The sequence below is a fragment of the Vigna unguiculata genome, chromosome 1 (assembly GCF_037176805.1).
Source record: "Vigna unguiculata cultivar grain cowpea cultivar isolate G323 ecotype 2 chromosome 1, ASM3717680v1, whole genome shotgun sequence".
Taxonomy (NCBI): Eukaryota; Viridiplantae; Streptophyta; class Magnoliopsida; order Fabales; family Fabaceae; genus Vigna; species Vigna unguiculata.
This window is the reverse complement of record NC_140792.1, coordinates 44,062,586-44,075,753: the sequence shown is the minus strand read 5'-3', so window position 1 is coordinate 44,075,753 and position 13,168 is coordinate 44,062,586. Positions and strand designations below refer to the sequence as shown.

At 29.4% G+C, this 13,168-nt stretch overlaps 1 protein-coding gene and 1 long non-coding RNA gene across 3 annotated transcripts; one reads left to right on the top strand and one right to left on the bottom strand.

Annotated features, from left to right (window-relative positions):
• Positions 1-2,437: 2,437 nt before the first annotated feature.
• LOC146888999 (uncharacterized) lies at positions 2,438-5,239 on the top strand. Of its 2 annotated transcripts, none has more exons than XR_014993296.1 (5): positions 2,438-2,573; positions 3,333-3,489; positions 3,636-3,704; positions 4,168-4,324; positions 4,453-5,239. It is a non-coding gene; the product is annotated as an uncharacterized LOC146888999 (long non-coding RNA). The 2 variants fall into 2 exon arrangements; XR_014993295.1 differs by having other exon boundaries at positions 3,572-3,704.
• Positions 5,240-10,728: 5,489 nt separating this feature from the next.
• LOC114184608 (uncharacterized) lies at positions 10,729-12,485 on the bottom strand. The gene is made up of 3 exons (XM_028071952.2): positions 12,256-12,485; positions 12,085-12,160; positions 10,729-11,891 (listed from the first exon to the last, which is right to left on the bottom strand). The coding sequence occupies exons 1-3, from the start codon at positions 12,310-12,312 to the stop codon at positions 11,095-11,097; spliced, it is 930 nt and encodes a 309-aa protein (XP_027927753.2). The 5' UTR covers positions 12,313-12,485; the 3' UTR covers positions 10,729-11,094.
• Between the last annotated feature and the right edge of the window lie 683 nt (positions 12,486-13,168).

The following is a 13,168-nucleotide window of genomic DNA, read 5'->3' as shown; positions in this document are numbered from 1 at the left end:
CAATGGAGAGTTATATAGAGGAAATGGTAGCCAGCATGGGCCACTTTTTCTGTTCATGTGGGCCGCAAGATTCCTTCTGTTGGATGACAGATGGGCTATGGATAAGATAATTGTGTCACATCTTATATTTAATTACACTATTTTCTTCAACATTTTTTTAATTCAAATTTTACTAAAAAATAATTCTATTAAATGCTTAAATTTTTCATTTTTTCTATATTTTTCTTTTCGAACAGTGATGTGTTCAAAGAAAAGATAAAAGAAAAATGATTTAATCAAGAGTTAAGTAAGCTTTTAGTTTTCAAATTGTATTTTAATCTTTAAATTAAATTATATATCTATTTTGTTATTACACATTATAGAATTAATGTAAAAAACACTCTTTCAGAACTATTAGGTGTTATATTATATTATATTATTATCCATCATATAATTGTTGTAATAGTTTCCAATGTCTAACTCTTTCAAGTTTTAAAAATAATTTGAAGACAAAAAATATATCTAACTTTTTAATTAAATTTTTATCTTAACATGTGTCTAAAATTATATATTTTTTATTGAATTTATGTAAAATGTTAACTTTAACTAATAAATTGTAAATATTGATTAAACTTCTATTCAAATCTCTTCTATTCCAAATGTCAATATAGTAAAAAGTATATCATTTAACTTAGAGACTTTTTCTCTTAACTTTTTCAATTAAATAATTTAAAGTTATTTTTCTTTTTTAAAATTTAAATGCATGTTCTATAAGGTTGTAATTAGTAAACAAAATTTGAACTATTTTCATTTTATCTTTATGGTGTATATTATCTTTGTAATTGCTTACTCTTTTGTCCTTTTCATGATAGAGACCATTCCAGCATTTTCTGGGTGGCCCTTATTCCTTCGTTTAATTCGCGACTTTTTTTCGTAACTTTTGAAAAAAGGAAGAAGGGTTACTGTATAATATTCTTATGCAGTTATTCTCATTATTTTGTCTTTTCATACTTGTTTTTTAAAATTGTATTCATACGTGTCCTTTTTTTTTAATTTTATACATGCCTATATATACATTCCATACTTCATTTAAGCAATCATATATCATATAATTTGTGATTTTTTTTTTCTCACAAAAAATATTTTATTTTATCAGAGAATTGTAGTGGAAAAGAGACCCATCTTATGATCTAGGAACTAAAGTATACCGCATGAATGATATGTTGAAAACAACGACTAAGATGCCAAAAAAGTAGAGGAAAAATGGTCACTGGTGAATAACATGAATGAGCATGGACATGTCACTTTTTATATAAGTGAAAACAAAAGAGCATGAATTATTTAGATGATTTGTAGAAAAATGTTGAGAAACCACTTATGAATGTGGCCCAATACAAGAACAAAAGAGGAAGGAGGAGTTGAAAAAAAAAAGGTGATAACTTGTCATCGGATAAAGTAGAACACAGAATTTTTATTAGCTAATTTGCTTTCAAATTTGACTGTTGCATTAAGGTTTTTTACCATTAAAATTATTTATTTATATATATATATATATATATATATATATATATATAATGGATAATATTTTTTGAACATTATGTACAAGGATTATTGAATATATCGGAACTACTCTCCAATTGAGGATTAAGAAAATTTCGTCAATGTTCCTTGATAAAAAAAATAATCTCATGATAAAATATTCAAAATAATATATTGTTATAAAAAATTAAACAAAAGGGGTTTCTCAAAGATGATTATGAAGCGATTTTTTTTTTATAGAAAATACTGCAAGAAACTATATTCTTGTCTTTATTTTATCTTCTCAAATCAGTTTTCCTTACTTTAGTTAAATATTGTTAAATAATATAAGGATTATTATTTTAGAAATTACGAACTAAAAAATAATTTATATTTCTTCAGAATCATTAAGTAAATATTTTAGAAGGAAAGACTAATTTTATAACAAAATATTCAACATTAACTTCTATATATCTCGATAAATTCAATATAACCTGTGGAATTTTTTAAATTTGTATAAGAATGATTATGTTAAAGAAGAAATGTTTTTTCTTTGTGTGTATGAAAAGATTTGTAATTAACTAATAATACTAATATTGTAAAAGTGACAATACTTTTACCTTTATCTTCTCATTTATATTTATTTCTTTAATTAAATAATATTAAGTAGTCTATGGATTAATTTTTAGAAATTAAAAAATAGAAACTAATTAATTTATGTTCGTTTATTATAATAAAATTAAATATTTTTAAAAAAGCAGATTATTTCATAATATATCCAAATAACTTTTATTATTAAGATATTGAAATGAGCTTGTAACTTTTTCTTTTTTACAATGATTCAGTTGAAAATCGTAAGTGTTAGTGCTAGTTTTATTTTTTTATTTTTTTTTGCGTGAATAGTTTAACATTGCAATATTTACACAGAAAAGCTATAATACGCAGATCGTACGTAGACGGTTCAAGCTGGACATGGCAATGGCGGTTTCTCACATTCAGCATTCTGTTTGGAATTTTAGCTTGCTCTGTATTTGGGTTTCTGCAGTTATGGTATTCGCAGATGAACGATTCCTTATGTAAGCATTTATCTTTTTTCTCCTTCATTAATTTCATTTTATGCCTTCAATTATGTGGTTGTTCCTTTTCTTTCGGGAGAGTTTGGTTGCACTTTTTTTCTTTTTTCTTTTTTGTCTTCATTTCGACATGTTTTGGCTGTAAGATCCCTAAATTTGATTAAATTGTTGAAGTCGTCTTTGGAACTGCTACAGGCAAAAAATGTCCATTCTATGTTTCCCTTTCCAACACTGCTGTAAAGCACGTTCTACATAATTATTTTTCATGGTTAAGCTTTCTTGTATCATAATAATCTGTGAACTCTGGAGGTTACAATAATGTCCACAAACTGTAGTGGATGAAATGAAAAATTATTTTCTCCCAACATAAAAATCGATACCAATATTCTGTATGAATTGGTTCTTGAGTGCAGTGGTTGATAGTATTGTTGTTTGTATATTGCTGATTTGATGTTATATACTGTAATCTGGTCCTTATGATTTATCCAAATGTCTGGTAGTTAGATGTTTTGAAATATTCTGTCTCTAATTTTTGATCATTTTATCGTGTACTTAGTTGACGAATACTTATTTCATTTGTGGGATTGAATGTAGTTATTGTATTACCGAGTGAAGATGATGACAATCATTCATTTTATGCATTGTGCATTTGGTTATGCAAGGACTATCTCTTTGCTTTATAACTACTTGTCCTCTATTGAAGTTGAATTGGAAAAGTAATTAGTGTCATTGATTGAAGACATTTCTATATGTCCTGTTCAGGAATGTCTCTCTTGTAGCTGGGATGTGCCCGCATAGCCAGTGGGAGAAGGTTGCAAAGGGTTATTGGACTCGATCAATGTCTCCTTTTGACCACAAGATCTTAGACATAAGGACTGTGGTTTCACACAGGAAAGTTCTGAGGTTTCTGTCATAGAAGGTAAGTGTTCTTATGTGCATGTTTATTTCACCTTATTTGTGGGGAAATGATTTTTTTTTTCTCTCTTCAAAATCTACTTTAGAAAGAGGCAGAAAATAAATCCAAATGTATACATTGTGTATGTTATCAATGACGAGGAGTTGCAGTTTTTGTGAATCACTCGTGTCCTTGTTGAAGAGGATGCATAAGATGGGATTCCTTAGTCATTTACGCAGGTTAGTCCACTTCCTTGAATTTTGGACCAGAATTTTCTTTCCAATTTCTTAATTAAATAGAGGGATGAAGGATTAATTATATTAAGATATAGTATTCATTCGTTAGTATAAAATTAGCACTATTAGGCAGTGGTTTCTATAGTGGTCGAGGAAGTAAGGTTAAACCGTTTTCATTCAAGTTGAAACTTGTTTTCTTAAGTTATCCCAAATAGCTTACTGAGGTCAATGCCTACCAAATGCAATTTCCTTTTCTAAATTCGTGTTGTGTTTTTAATATTCAATAGACCTCTGCAAAATTGTTAAATATAAATTTGGAGATTTATAGTTTCCATTTTTGTTTTTCCCCATAAGCTATTGCGAGTTGCTACACTTTCTGATCACGAGAGTTTCCTTTTCTGACTATTGGTCCAATAAACATGTCCTTTGATTTTCGGTTTGTATTTACTTTGAAATACTTTTGCAGGCCTTTATTTAAATCGGCCAAGAAAAGCTGAAGGAGATCCCAGGTCCGTGACGCATCACCTTTTGGTGATTCACACGATGAACACATGTACAACAAGATGCAAAATAAAGAGGACTGAAAAGCCCTACCTTGTCGCTCTGCAAATCTTCTGCAGCAGGTTTCCTCCATTTCTCCATTTCTCGTATCCTTACTTTTACTGTGGTATAAGTATCATCTTCGGACAACTTTTTTCTCCCCATTGATCAAAAGCACATTGAAATGAGTGGTGATTAACATGCTAAACAGGTACATTTCCAGGTTTCACTAGGACACCACCTAAAACACGTCCATCATACACCAGACACCAGACACCAGAGAGAAAAAAATATTCAGCTGCAGAATGGGATTTCTTGCAGAGAGAAAAAAAATATATTCAGCTGCACAATTTCATCACAGTTTGATCGAAGTTGGTGGTAAAATTCTACAGCATTTCTTGCTTTATTCTAATGGTTGTTTTTCCTGTGCAGAAGGTTCAGACAGAAGCGCAATGCAAATTTTTGTGGTAAGTAATGTTTTGTAGGGTGTACTGCTCATTCCTGCGCTTGTGGTTTGTCTGTTCTTGCTCACTGGAAAGTTTGAAATGGGTCTATATGATAGGATGTATTCACTTCGTTTTTGTTTTATAATTTAATATAAATTAATTTTTGAGTCATATAACTAAATATAAAATCAATGTTTACAAAATATAATTTAATATGAAATTATTCCATTGATATTATAATCTAATGACAATCTTTTCATAAAACATAAATTTGGATTAGGATTTCGAAAGATTTTCTTCAAAAAAAAACAAAGTTGCATGGTAATCAATCAAGGTTTTTAAATTACATAAATAAGTCTGGCAATGTTGAATTAGGATGATTCTTTTTAAGACTAAGAAAATCAATGCTACTAAATTAAGATTTTTTGTTTTACAATTTTTAGATGTTGATATTTTGATAATTATTTTATAATTTTGATAAAAACAATTAGATATTTATTTATTTTTAATAAAGATTTTGATAGTTTCAATTAATTTTTTTCAAGGACTTCTCCAATAGAATTTTTTTACCAAACCTTTTAAATAATTTCCTATATTCTTTGCAATAATATTTTTAGTCTTCGCATCCTAAAAACATTTTTAAGAAATATACCCAGTTTTATTTTAATATTAAGAAATTTCAATAAACTTTAAGAAGTTCGTAATTTTACGTTTTTTACTTAATTATATTTTAAATAAGTTTAATTATAATTGTTTTCTCTCTAACATTATATGTTGGTAGAAAATCTTAAAATCTTTATAACAATTAAATACTTTAAAGTTAAATTGTTATACATGACAATTTAAATTTAGTGAAATTTTTTATTTAAATTGAATTTTTTAATTATAAGTAAATATAATAGAAGTATTTAAAAAACAATTTATTATTAGTAGTTTACAAATATTAATATAAATAATTTTTTATTTAATTTTAATTAACGTTATTTTTGGGTCAAAGTTTATGAAGATTTATCAAATTGATATTTATAAAAAGAACTCTCCATTTATATTAATTGAAATTGTTTTCTCTTAATGTCTATATTACTTTTAAGATGCTGATAATATAACTACTTTCATGGATTTATCATGTTTGTGTATAGATAGATAAGAAAAAGTTATTTGTTTATTAGATTTAGATTTTTATTAGAAAAATTAAGTTGGGTGAATTTAACTTGACTTAAAAAGAACTTGAAGTCAGTGTTAGAATAAATTTTGTCTAATAAAATAAAATTGGAAAAAAAATTAAAATTTTTAGTAACATGTTTATTTTAATTTTATATGATGTGATCTCTTAATTTTTTTTATCAATATAATTTTCATTTTGGCTAGAAAAACTTAATGCAGCCCCTTAAATGAATATGAAAATGTAGCATTGTAAATTTTTAAGATGACTCTCGCGAATCAAGACTCTAATATTATAGATTATGTACATTATGACGTCATCCTCCAAATATTATTACTATCAATCTAATTGAATGGATCACAATGTTTTCTTTTAATGAAAATAAATATTATATTTAGAAGAAAAAATCTCATAACAATATTAACATTAATTTTAAAAAAATCGCATTGTTTTTTTAAATATAATAAAGATTACATTAAGACAAAAAGAAACTGAAAGACCACATTTTATAATTTCAATAAAAATTGAAAAAAAAAACTATTAAAATGAATTAAGACTTAATTTAGATTTTGCATCTAAAAGACAAAGACAAAAAATATATATGAAAAAGTAAACCTTCAAAATTCTCCTAAACTAATCCAACAGAATTCGATTTTTAAAAAATGAATGAAAAACCAAATAAAGCACACTTCACCAAAATTATAACCATTTGCTCTATATAAGCCTTTGATGTATACAATATACATTACCTTTTTTCCTTAATAAAAAAAAAGTATACCTTTAGAATTAAGAGATTTGATCAAAGGGTTTTAAAGTTTTCCCTTCTCATAAATTGTCCGACATATCTCGTCCCATCACACGTAACTTTTATTCTCAGCACTACCTTTTTTGTTGTCCTTTCGAACATTTATCGTTTATGTTCAACCAACAATTATTATAAACCAGTCTTGAAGTAGAAAGAAGCATGGAAAACAAATAGCGACTAACCACCAATTAAGAGGTCATTATTATCTCAGCATTGCATATTCAATGAATGGTTTTCTCATTCTATTCATTTAAAATTTTCAAAATCTTTATTAAAAGCAAGTGGCAATTATGTCACTGTGTCGTTGCGTGTTTTCTCAAGAGAACACATAGCAATCATGCATCCCACAATTGACAGGGTTTTTCTCAAACCTCAAAAGAACAAATGTAATTTTCTACCATTAACATCGAGTGAGATTACTCAACATTTTCAGATGTTCTTCGAATATTTCAAGAAATTTTACAAGTTTATTAAATTGTTAGGTGTACTATATGGCATGTCGACCACTGCGAGTGAGATTACTTTAAAAAGAGTTTGTAGTAGTGTAATTAACAGCTACTCAATGACCGAGCAGATCTCCGGCAATTATACTATCATTAGAATTTTATCTTGGTGTCCTTTTATACAAGTGTTTTTGCGAAGTTCTAGATACACTAATCGATTGACGAACAAGAGAACCCGACGAACAAGAGAATCCAACGAACAACTGGAATGAAAAATAAAAAAAACTTGACAAATTGATTTAGTGGATGTTTAATCTCTGCATCTGAAATATTAGGTATGACATTTTATAGTAATGATATCTCATTTTTTTAAGGAATTATGAATTGGTATTTTAATATTGAATAAAAGTAAAAAAGTTGAGTGACATGTAAAAGAATATAAATTCATAGACATTAAATTAAAATTTCATATATAAAATAATGTTAGTTCTTTTATGCGGATAAATTACTACTCTATTATAGTAAAACTTGTCTCAATAGTAGATCAAACTCAAGACTTTTTTAGTATTTGTTTAAGACAATTGTTCTAAAAATCCAACTCAAACTTGTGAGAAAACTCTCAAAAACCCAAGTATAAATAAGCAATTCTACACTAAGTAAAAATAAAAAAAGTGAAGTAATATATAAGAAAAAACAAAGACTCGTATCGGCCTTAAAGTTTTATGTTAGAAATGATATAAATCTCTTTTATAGACAATTGATACCACAAATATAATCGATCTCTTCCGGTATATTTCAATAAAAAAAATTCCAACACTTTTTCATAGATATATTTCGTAAGTTTTTTTATTAGCACAGATTTACTGACATTACCATATAAATTGTTTGCTTGCTTATGCTATGAAATTGTTTAATCTATAAATATTTAATTTAATAAATTTTGTGATAGTGAAATAAAATTAAAATTTGATGGATTTTTTTAGGAAAGATTTTTTAGGAAGATATTACATAAATGAGCTCAATTAGATTAATATCATTTTTAATTCAAAATTTTAAAACAATAAATTTATGATTTTTTTTTTAATTTTTTAATTTTCTTTTTTTTATTCAATATAAAACTTAGATTCACTAAATTTTCAACAAAAATTAAAAAATTAATTAATAATTAATATTGATTTCAAATATAAATAATTGAGGTTTTACTACAACCAAATTGTAATCATTTATCCTTCACGCATGGTTATCATCAGATAACAGTCCTTTTCAAGTGTACAATACAGTCCAATAAAAATTTCAAAAAATTAGTACTTTTCTCATCAAACATTCACATTTGTTTTATTTATGCACGATTGTAGGATTATAATATTAGATTTAATATATTAACCGTTTTGAAGTCTAAAATTCATGTCTTAAAAGATAATATAAAAAATTGAAGACAAAAAGTGTATTTAAGTTATATTTGATTTTAATTTTTAGACTGTGTTTTTTTTGGGTGGATATACTATTCAGAAGGAATGGAAAAAGATGAATAGGAGGTGAGTATCGTGTTTTTTTTGGAGGTGATACAAGATGATGGGAGGAGATGATTAGAGAGATTAACTAAAAATTCAATCTCACCATCTATAATGAGATTAAAGGGTGACACAGCTGAATTTACCAAATTACCCTTCATTATTTAATTTTTGTTACATTATTTAATTTTTGTTACATGTTATTTAGCGGTTAAAATCAATACACGTGATTTTAGTTCACTTTCTTAATTCTATGTTAACGATAATAATAATTTATTAGGGTTATAATAAAAAATTATTACTTCTAAAATTACTATTAAAAAGAAAAAAAAGGTTTCTGTGTATATTAATTATTTTTCACCTTATATATTAAATTTAGTTTTATACAAAATATATTATATCATTAATTTTTTATACATTTTTTTATATTTTCAATCATTTAATAAAATTTATAAAATAATTTTAAATTATTTATATATAATTTTATATTACCTATAACATTAGGGACGTTTTGATAATTTAACTTTTTTCTATTAAATTTTTTTTTAATATATCACACCAGTCAATTCAATCACAAATTTCACTCTTTAATCCATCTTAAAATTACCTCTACATTACTTAAAAGAAAGAACACCAACTTCATCCTGTAATCCTTCTTAACGAGATTATTGAATATGTTAGAAATTAGTAGAAAACCATTTTTTCACAATGGGAACTTTCTAGATTCCAAATAAATCATAGTGAGGTAAAAGGGACCTGAGAAATCATGCCACTCCTCCATCTTTGCACCTAAAGTCTACAGAGCAGAACTTTTCGAAATGCTTTTGTTGTAAATTTTTGTAATTAATAACCCCGAAGATCCAACAAAAAACGAAAGTGTAAACACAGTGAACTCTTGCACATTTGTCGTTTGTGCATAATTTCATATCATACTATGTTAATTAACCAGTCTTTCTTTGACACAATAATTAGTCTTAATTACAATCAATCACACAATTAGGTTCGTGGGGCTTTCTGGAAGGGATTGTGGGGTTGCAAAACTAAACAGACATTTATTTTGGATGCTTATTGCTTATTGTTGAAGATATGGTGACACTTTGACAGCACAAATGTTTTATAAAAACACAAACTTTTCTGACATGACTATGCGATAATCAGTGTGAAAGAAGAGGTATAATCGTGTGAATATTCTTCTTTTGATTACATTAATTAGCTTCAATCTTGAGAATAACATTCCTAAAGTAACTGTTTAACGTATTCACCTAAATATAACTCGATAACATGGAGTTTGGTTTATAGTATTGAAGTACAAGAGATTTTATCTATGAACTAGACTTCCTCAGTTAACACAAACGTTTGATTTATAGTATTATTACGAAATTTGAGAGATTTTAAGTGTACATTATAATCACTGATGGTATAATTTATCTAACTCAATTGGGTCCAGCGAGCACAAGCTGAGATTAATGAATGGATGATTGAGACAAAAGAGTGTCACTTTTCTTAATGTGCTACTTTCCTTATTGGTTAAGTAACAAATTCAAGAATAATAGCCAGCTTCAACAGTGTTGAATTTTTTCCCCTGTTCTGAACTCTCCAAACCTAAAGCAAAACCTGCACAAGTGAAACACCAAAAACATGCATTTTCCCAATTGTAGGGAAATAAAAAAGAAACCCAAAGGCCAGAATTTTGATGGGATAATGTGAAACTTTGAGTCACTTAAATTATTTGGAACAAAATTGAAGTGTGTCCTTTTATTGTAATGGATCCGGGTGCTGAGCATGTTCCTTAGATTCAGAAAGAAGCAAAAAGTACAACCTGTGGCAACAACTACACGAAGAAGCTTTAGATGAGTTGCAAGTGCGATGCTACTACCATATATACCTCCAAAAGGCCAAAATACGATAAAGCAAAAAGATAAACAGATTTAAGCAACTAGAGAATAGCTTTGCAAAAGTGGATGAAGCAGTTCCCATGGGAAGTAATTATTTATCAGCATGTTATGATTCACTCTTCCATAACTGCAAAGGCTAGTTAGCTGGGTATCAGAATTGCATGCATGAGAAATATTAGCAAAACCATTTCAGCAATGTAACTAGTTAGCAATGAGACATGAAAAGAGAAAAAGAAAAGGTGGTACTTATAAAGATACTTTACACATATGATAGAGAGGGAAATGAAGATTTCAGGACCTACAAATTGCAGAGATTACAAGGCTATTGATTGGCCTTTCTTTAGCATACCCCAAAAGCTGTACTCTTTACAACGGAAAAGAAAAAGGAACATGCTAAACAGAGACAAAGCATTCTACATCCTCCATACCTGCACATACCCTCTTTTCTTTTTCTTTTTTTTTATTGTTTTCCCCGTAGTTAATTTCTAATTTGGTTCACCATATTACAAAATTTAAACCCCCACTTCTTCCCCTAAGTTTTATCATTAAGAAAAGTAAGAAATAACACTAGCTATAGCAGGTACTTCACTGTCACATAATGGAGCAATATCCACCACCTTCATACTCATCATCCTCAGCATCATCACCATAGTGTTTGATTGGATCAGACGGTGGAGGAGGTGGTGGCAGTCTAGAGTATGGAGTGGTGTAAGCATGCATGGGCATGATGGGTGCTCCAACATAATATGAAGCACTTGAGTTAGGATATGCTGTGTTATAGCTTAATCCATAAGCTGGTGGAGGAGGAGGAGGAGGTGAATAATACACATGTGGATAAGGGTATGCATGCTGAATTGGAGGGTTAACAAGATCCTTGGCAGCCATTGAAGTGCCCAAATTTGAAGGCACTGATGCATCAACTTCACTAATTTCTCCATTCTTAGGAGGAGCAGATGCAGAACCAGAACCAGAACCACCGTTTTCCCCTTTGTTCTTCTTCTTCTTTTTCTTTTTCTTCTTTTTGCCACCTTCACCACCACCACCACCACCACCACCACCTCCCTCCTCACATTCATCACTGTGTTCTTCTTTCTCAGAATCTTCACCATCTTTAGAACCCTCATTTGAACCACCATCTTTAGAACCCTCGTTCGAACCACCATCAGCACCCGGTTCACCATTCTTCTGGTTTTCCTTCTCCTTGTTAACATCACCACCCTTATTGGACTTTCCCGGCTTTTTATTATCTTTCTTCTCAGCTGGTTTCTCTGGCCAAAGCTCCACTAGCCTCCCTGATCTTGAAAGCCTCTTGATGAGAATCTCAGCGCCCACGTTACCAGTGACCGTAACCTTGTGCTGCAGAGAATCCACCTCTGTTTTGTAAACCCCTATACCATGATAAACATATATATATGATTAGTATCTCTTTTCTTCCAACACATCATTAGTTACTTCCATGTTAAGATAATCATTATATGAAGAAGAACATCATCAAGACCCACAAAGTTTGATGATGATAAAAGGGATGCTGTATATTAATTACTATGCACAAAAGAAGTATTAAAGTAAAGAGATTGATACCGTCGATTCCTTGAAGAATTTTCTTGACTCTCTTTTTGCAGCCATCGCAGTGGATCAATACTTTCAGAACCCACGTCTGTAAAATGAATGGAGAAATTGGGAATTTGAATGAAGTTGATAGAGAGAAATAAGTGCATATGCACATGCAAACTGAAAAGAGAAAATGATGACCTGGTACTTGAGAGTTTCTCCTTGAGGAGGTTCTTCTTCTGCAGGTTTTGGTGCCATTTGGTGAAGTGGAAATCAAGGGATGAGGAAAGTTGATGTAAGTGTTTGTTGGTGGCCAAAGGAAGTAAGGAACATGCAGCAAGGGTGAGTTAAATAAATAAATGATCCTTCAAGAAAAGTGTTTCACACAGAAACAATCTTATCACACAGAAAAGTGTTTCTTAGCCTTTAAACATTACATTAGACATCTGATTAATTCAAATTAGAACTGTGGTGGTATTGTGCAGTGACTGAGACACTGTTATCGAAATACTTAATTATTATTTTTGGGTTAAATGTTACAGTGATGTCATTGATTGGCACTGGGCATTGTTTATTCAGTGAATCTAATCTGATCTAATCTAATGTGAAACTTTACTCAATGATAGAAGTGTTGAAAAAATAACACTATCAAACACTGATTTAATTATTAAAGAAAAGAGGAATCAGAGCACTCATTTCATTTGGTGCGGAAGCCATGTCACCTTTAACGCAGGCAGAGATAACCATTATGGTGATGACACATCAGCAGAGTCACGTGATTGAATCACGTGATGCAGAGGGAGGATATTGTTCAGTAGAGGTATCATGTTTTCATGTGGGAAAAGTGGCGTCAAAGAGGCAAAAATTCAAGTTGTGGAATATTTTATGATGGGATTAAGGTAAGTAAGGGATTGTGAGGAGGAGAAGTGTGTAAAAGAGGTGCAGTGTAGTGTAAGGTAGGTGGTCCTTTGCATCATCTTTTTTGACATCTTATCTGTCATATCAGACGGTTTAAAGGGCTTCATCACTTTTAGTACCACTCATTTTCTGACCCCAAAAGCAGACCTCACTGGGACTGCAACCCACACGATAACGGCTCCACCACCCATGGATG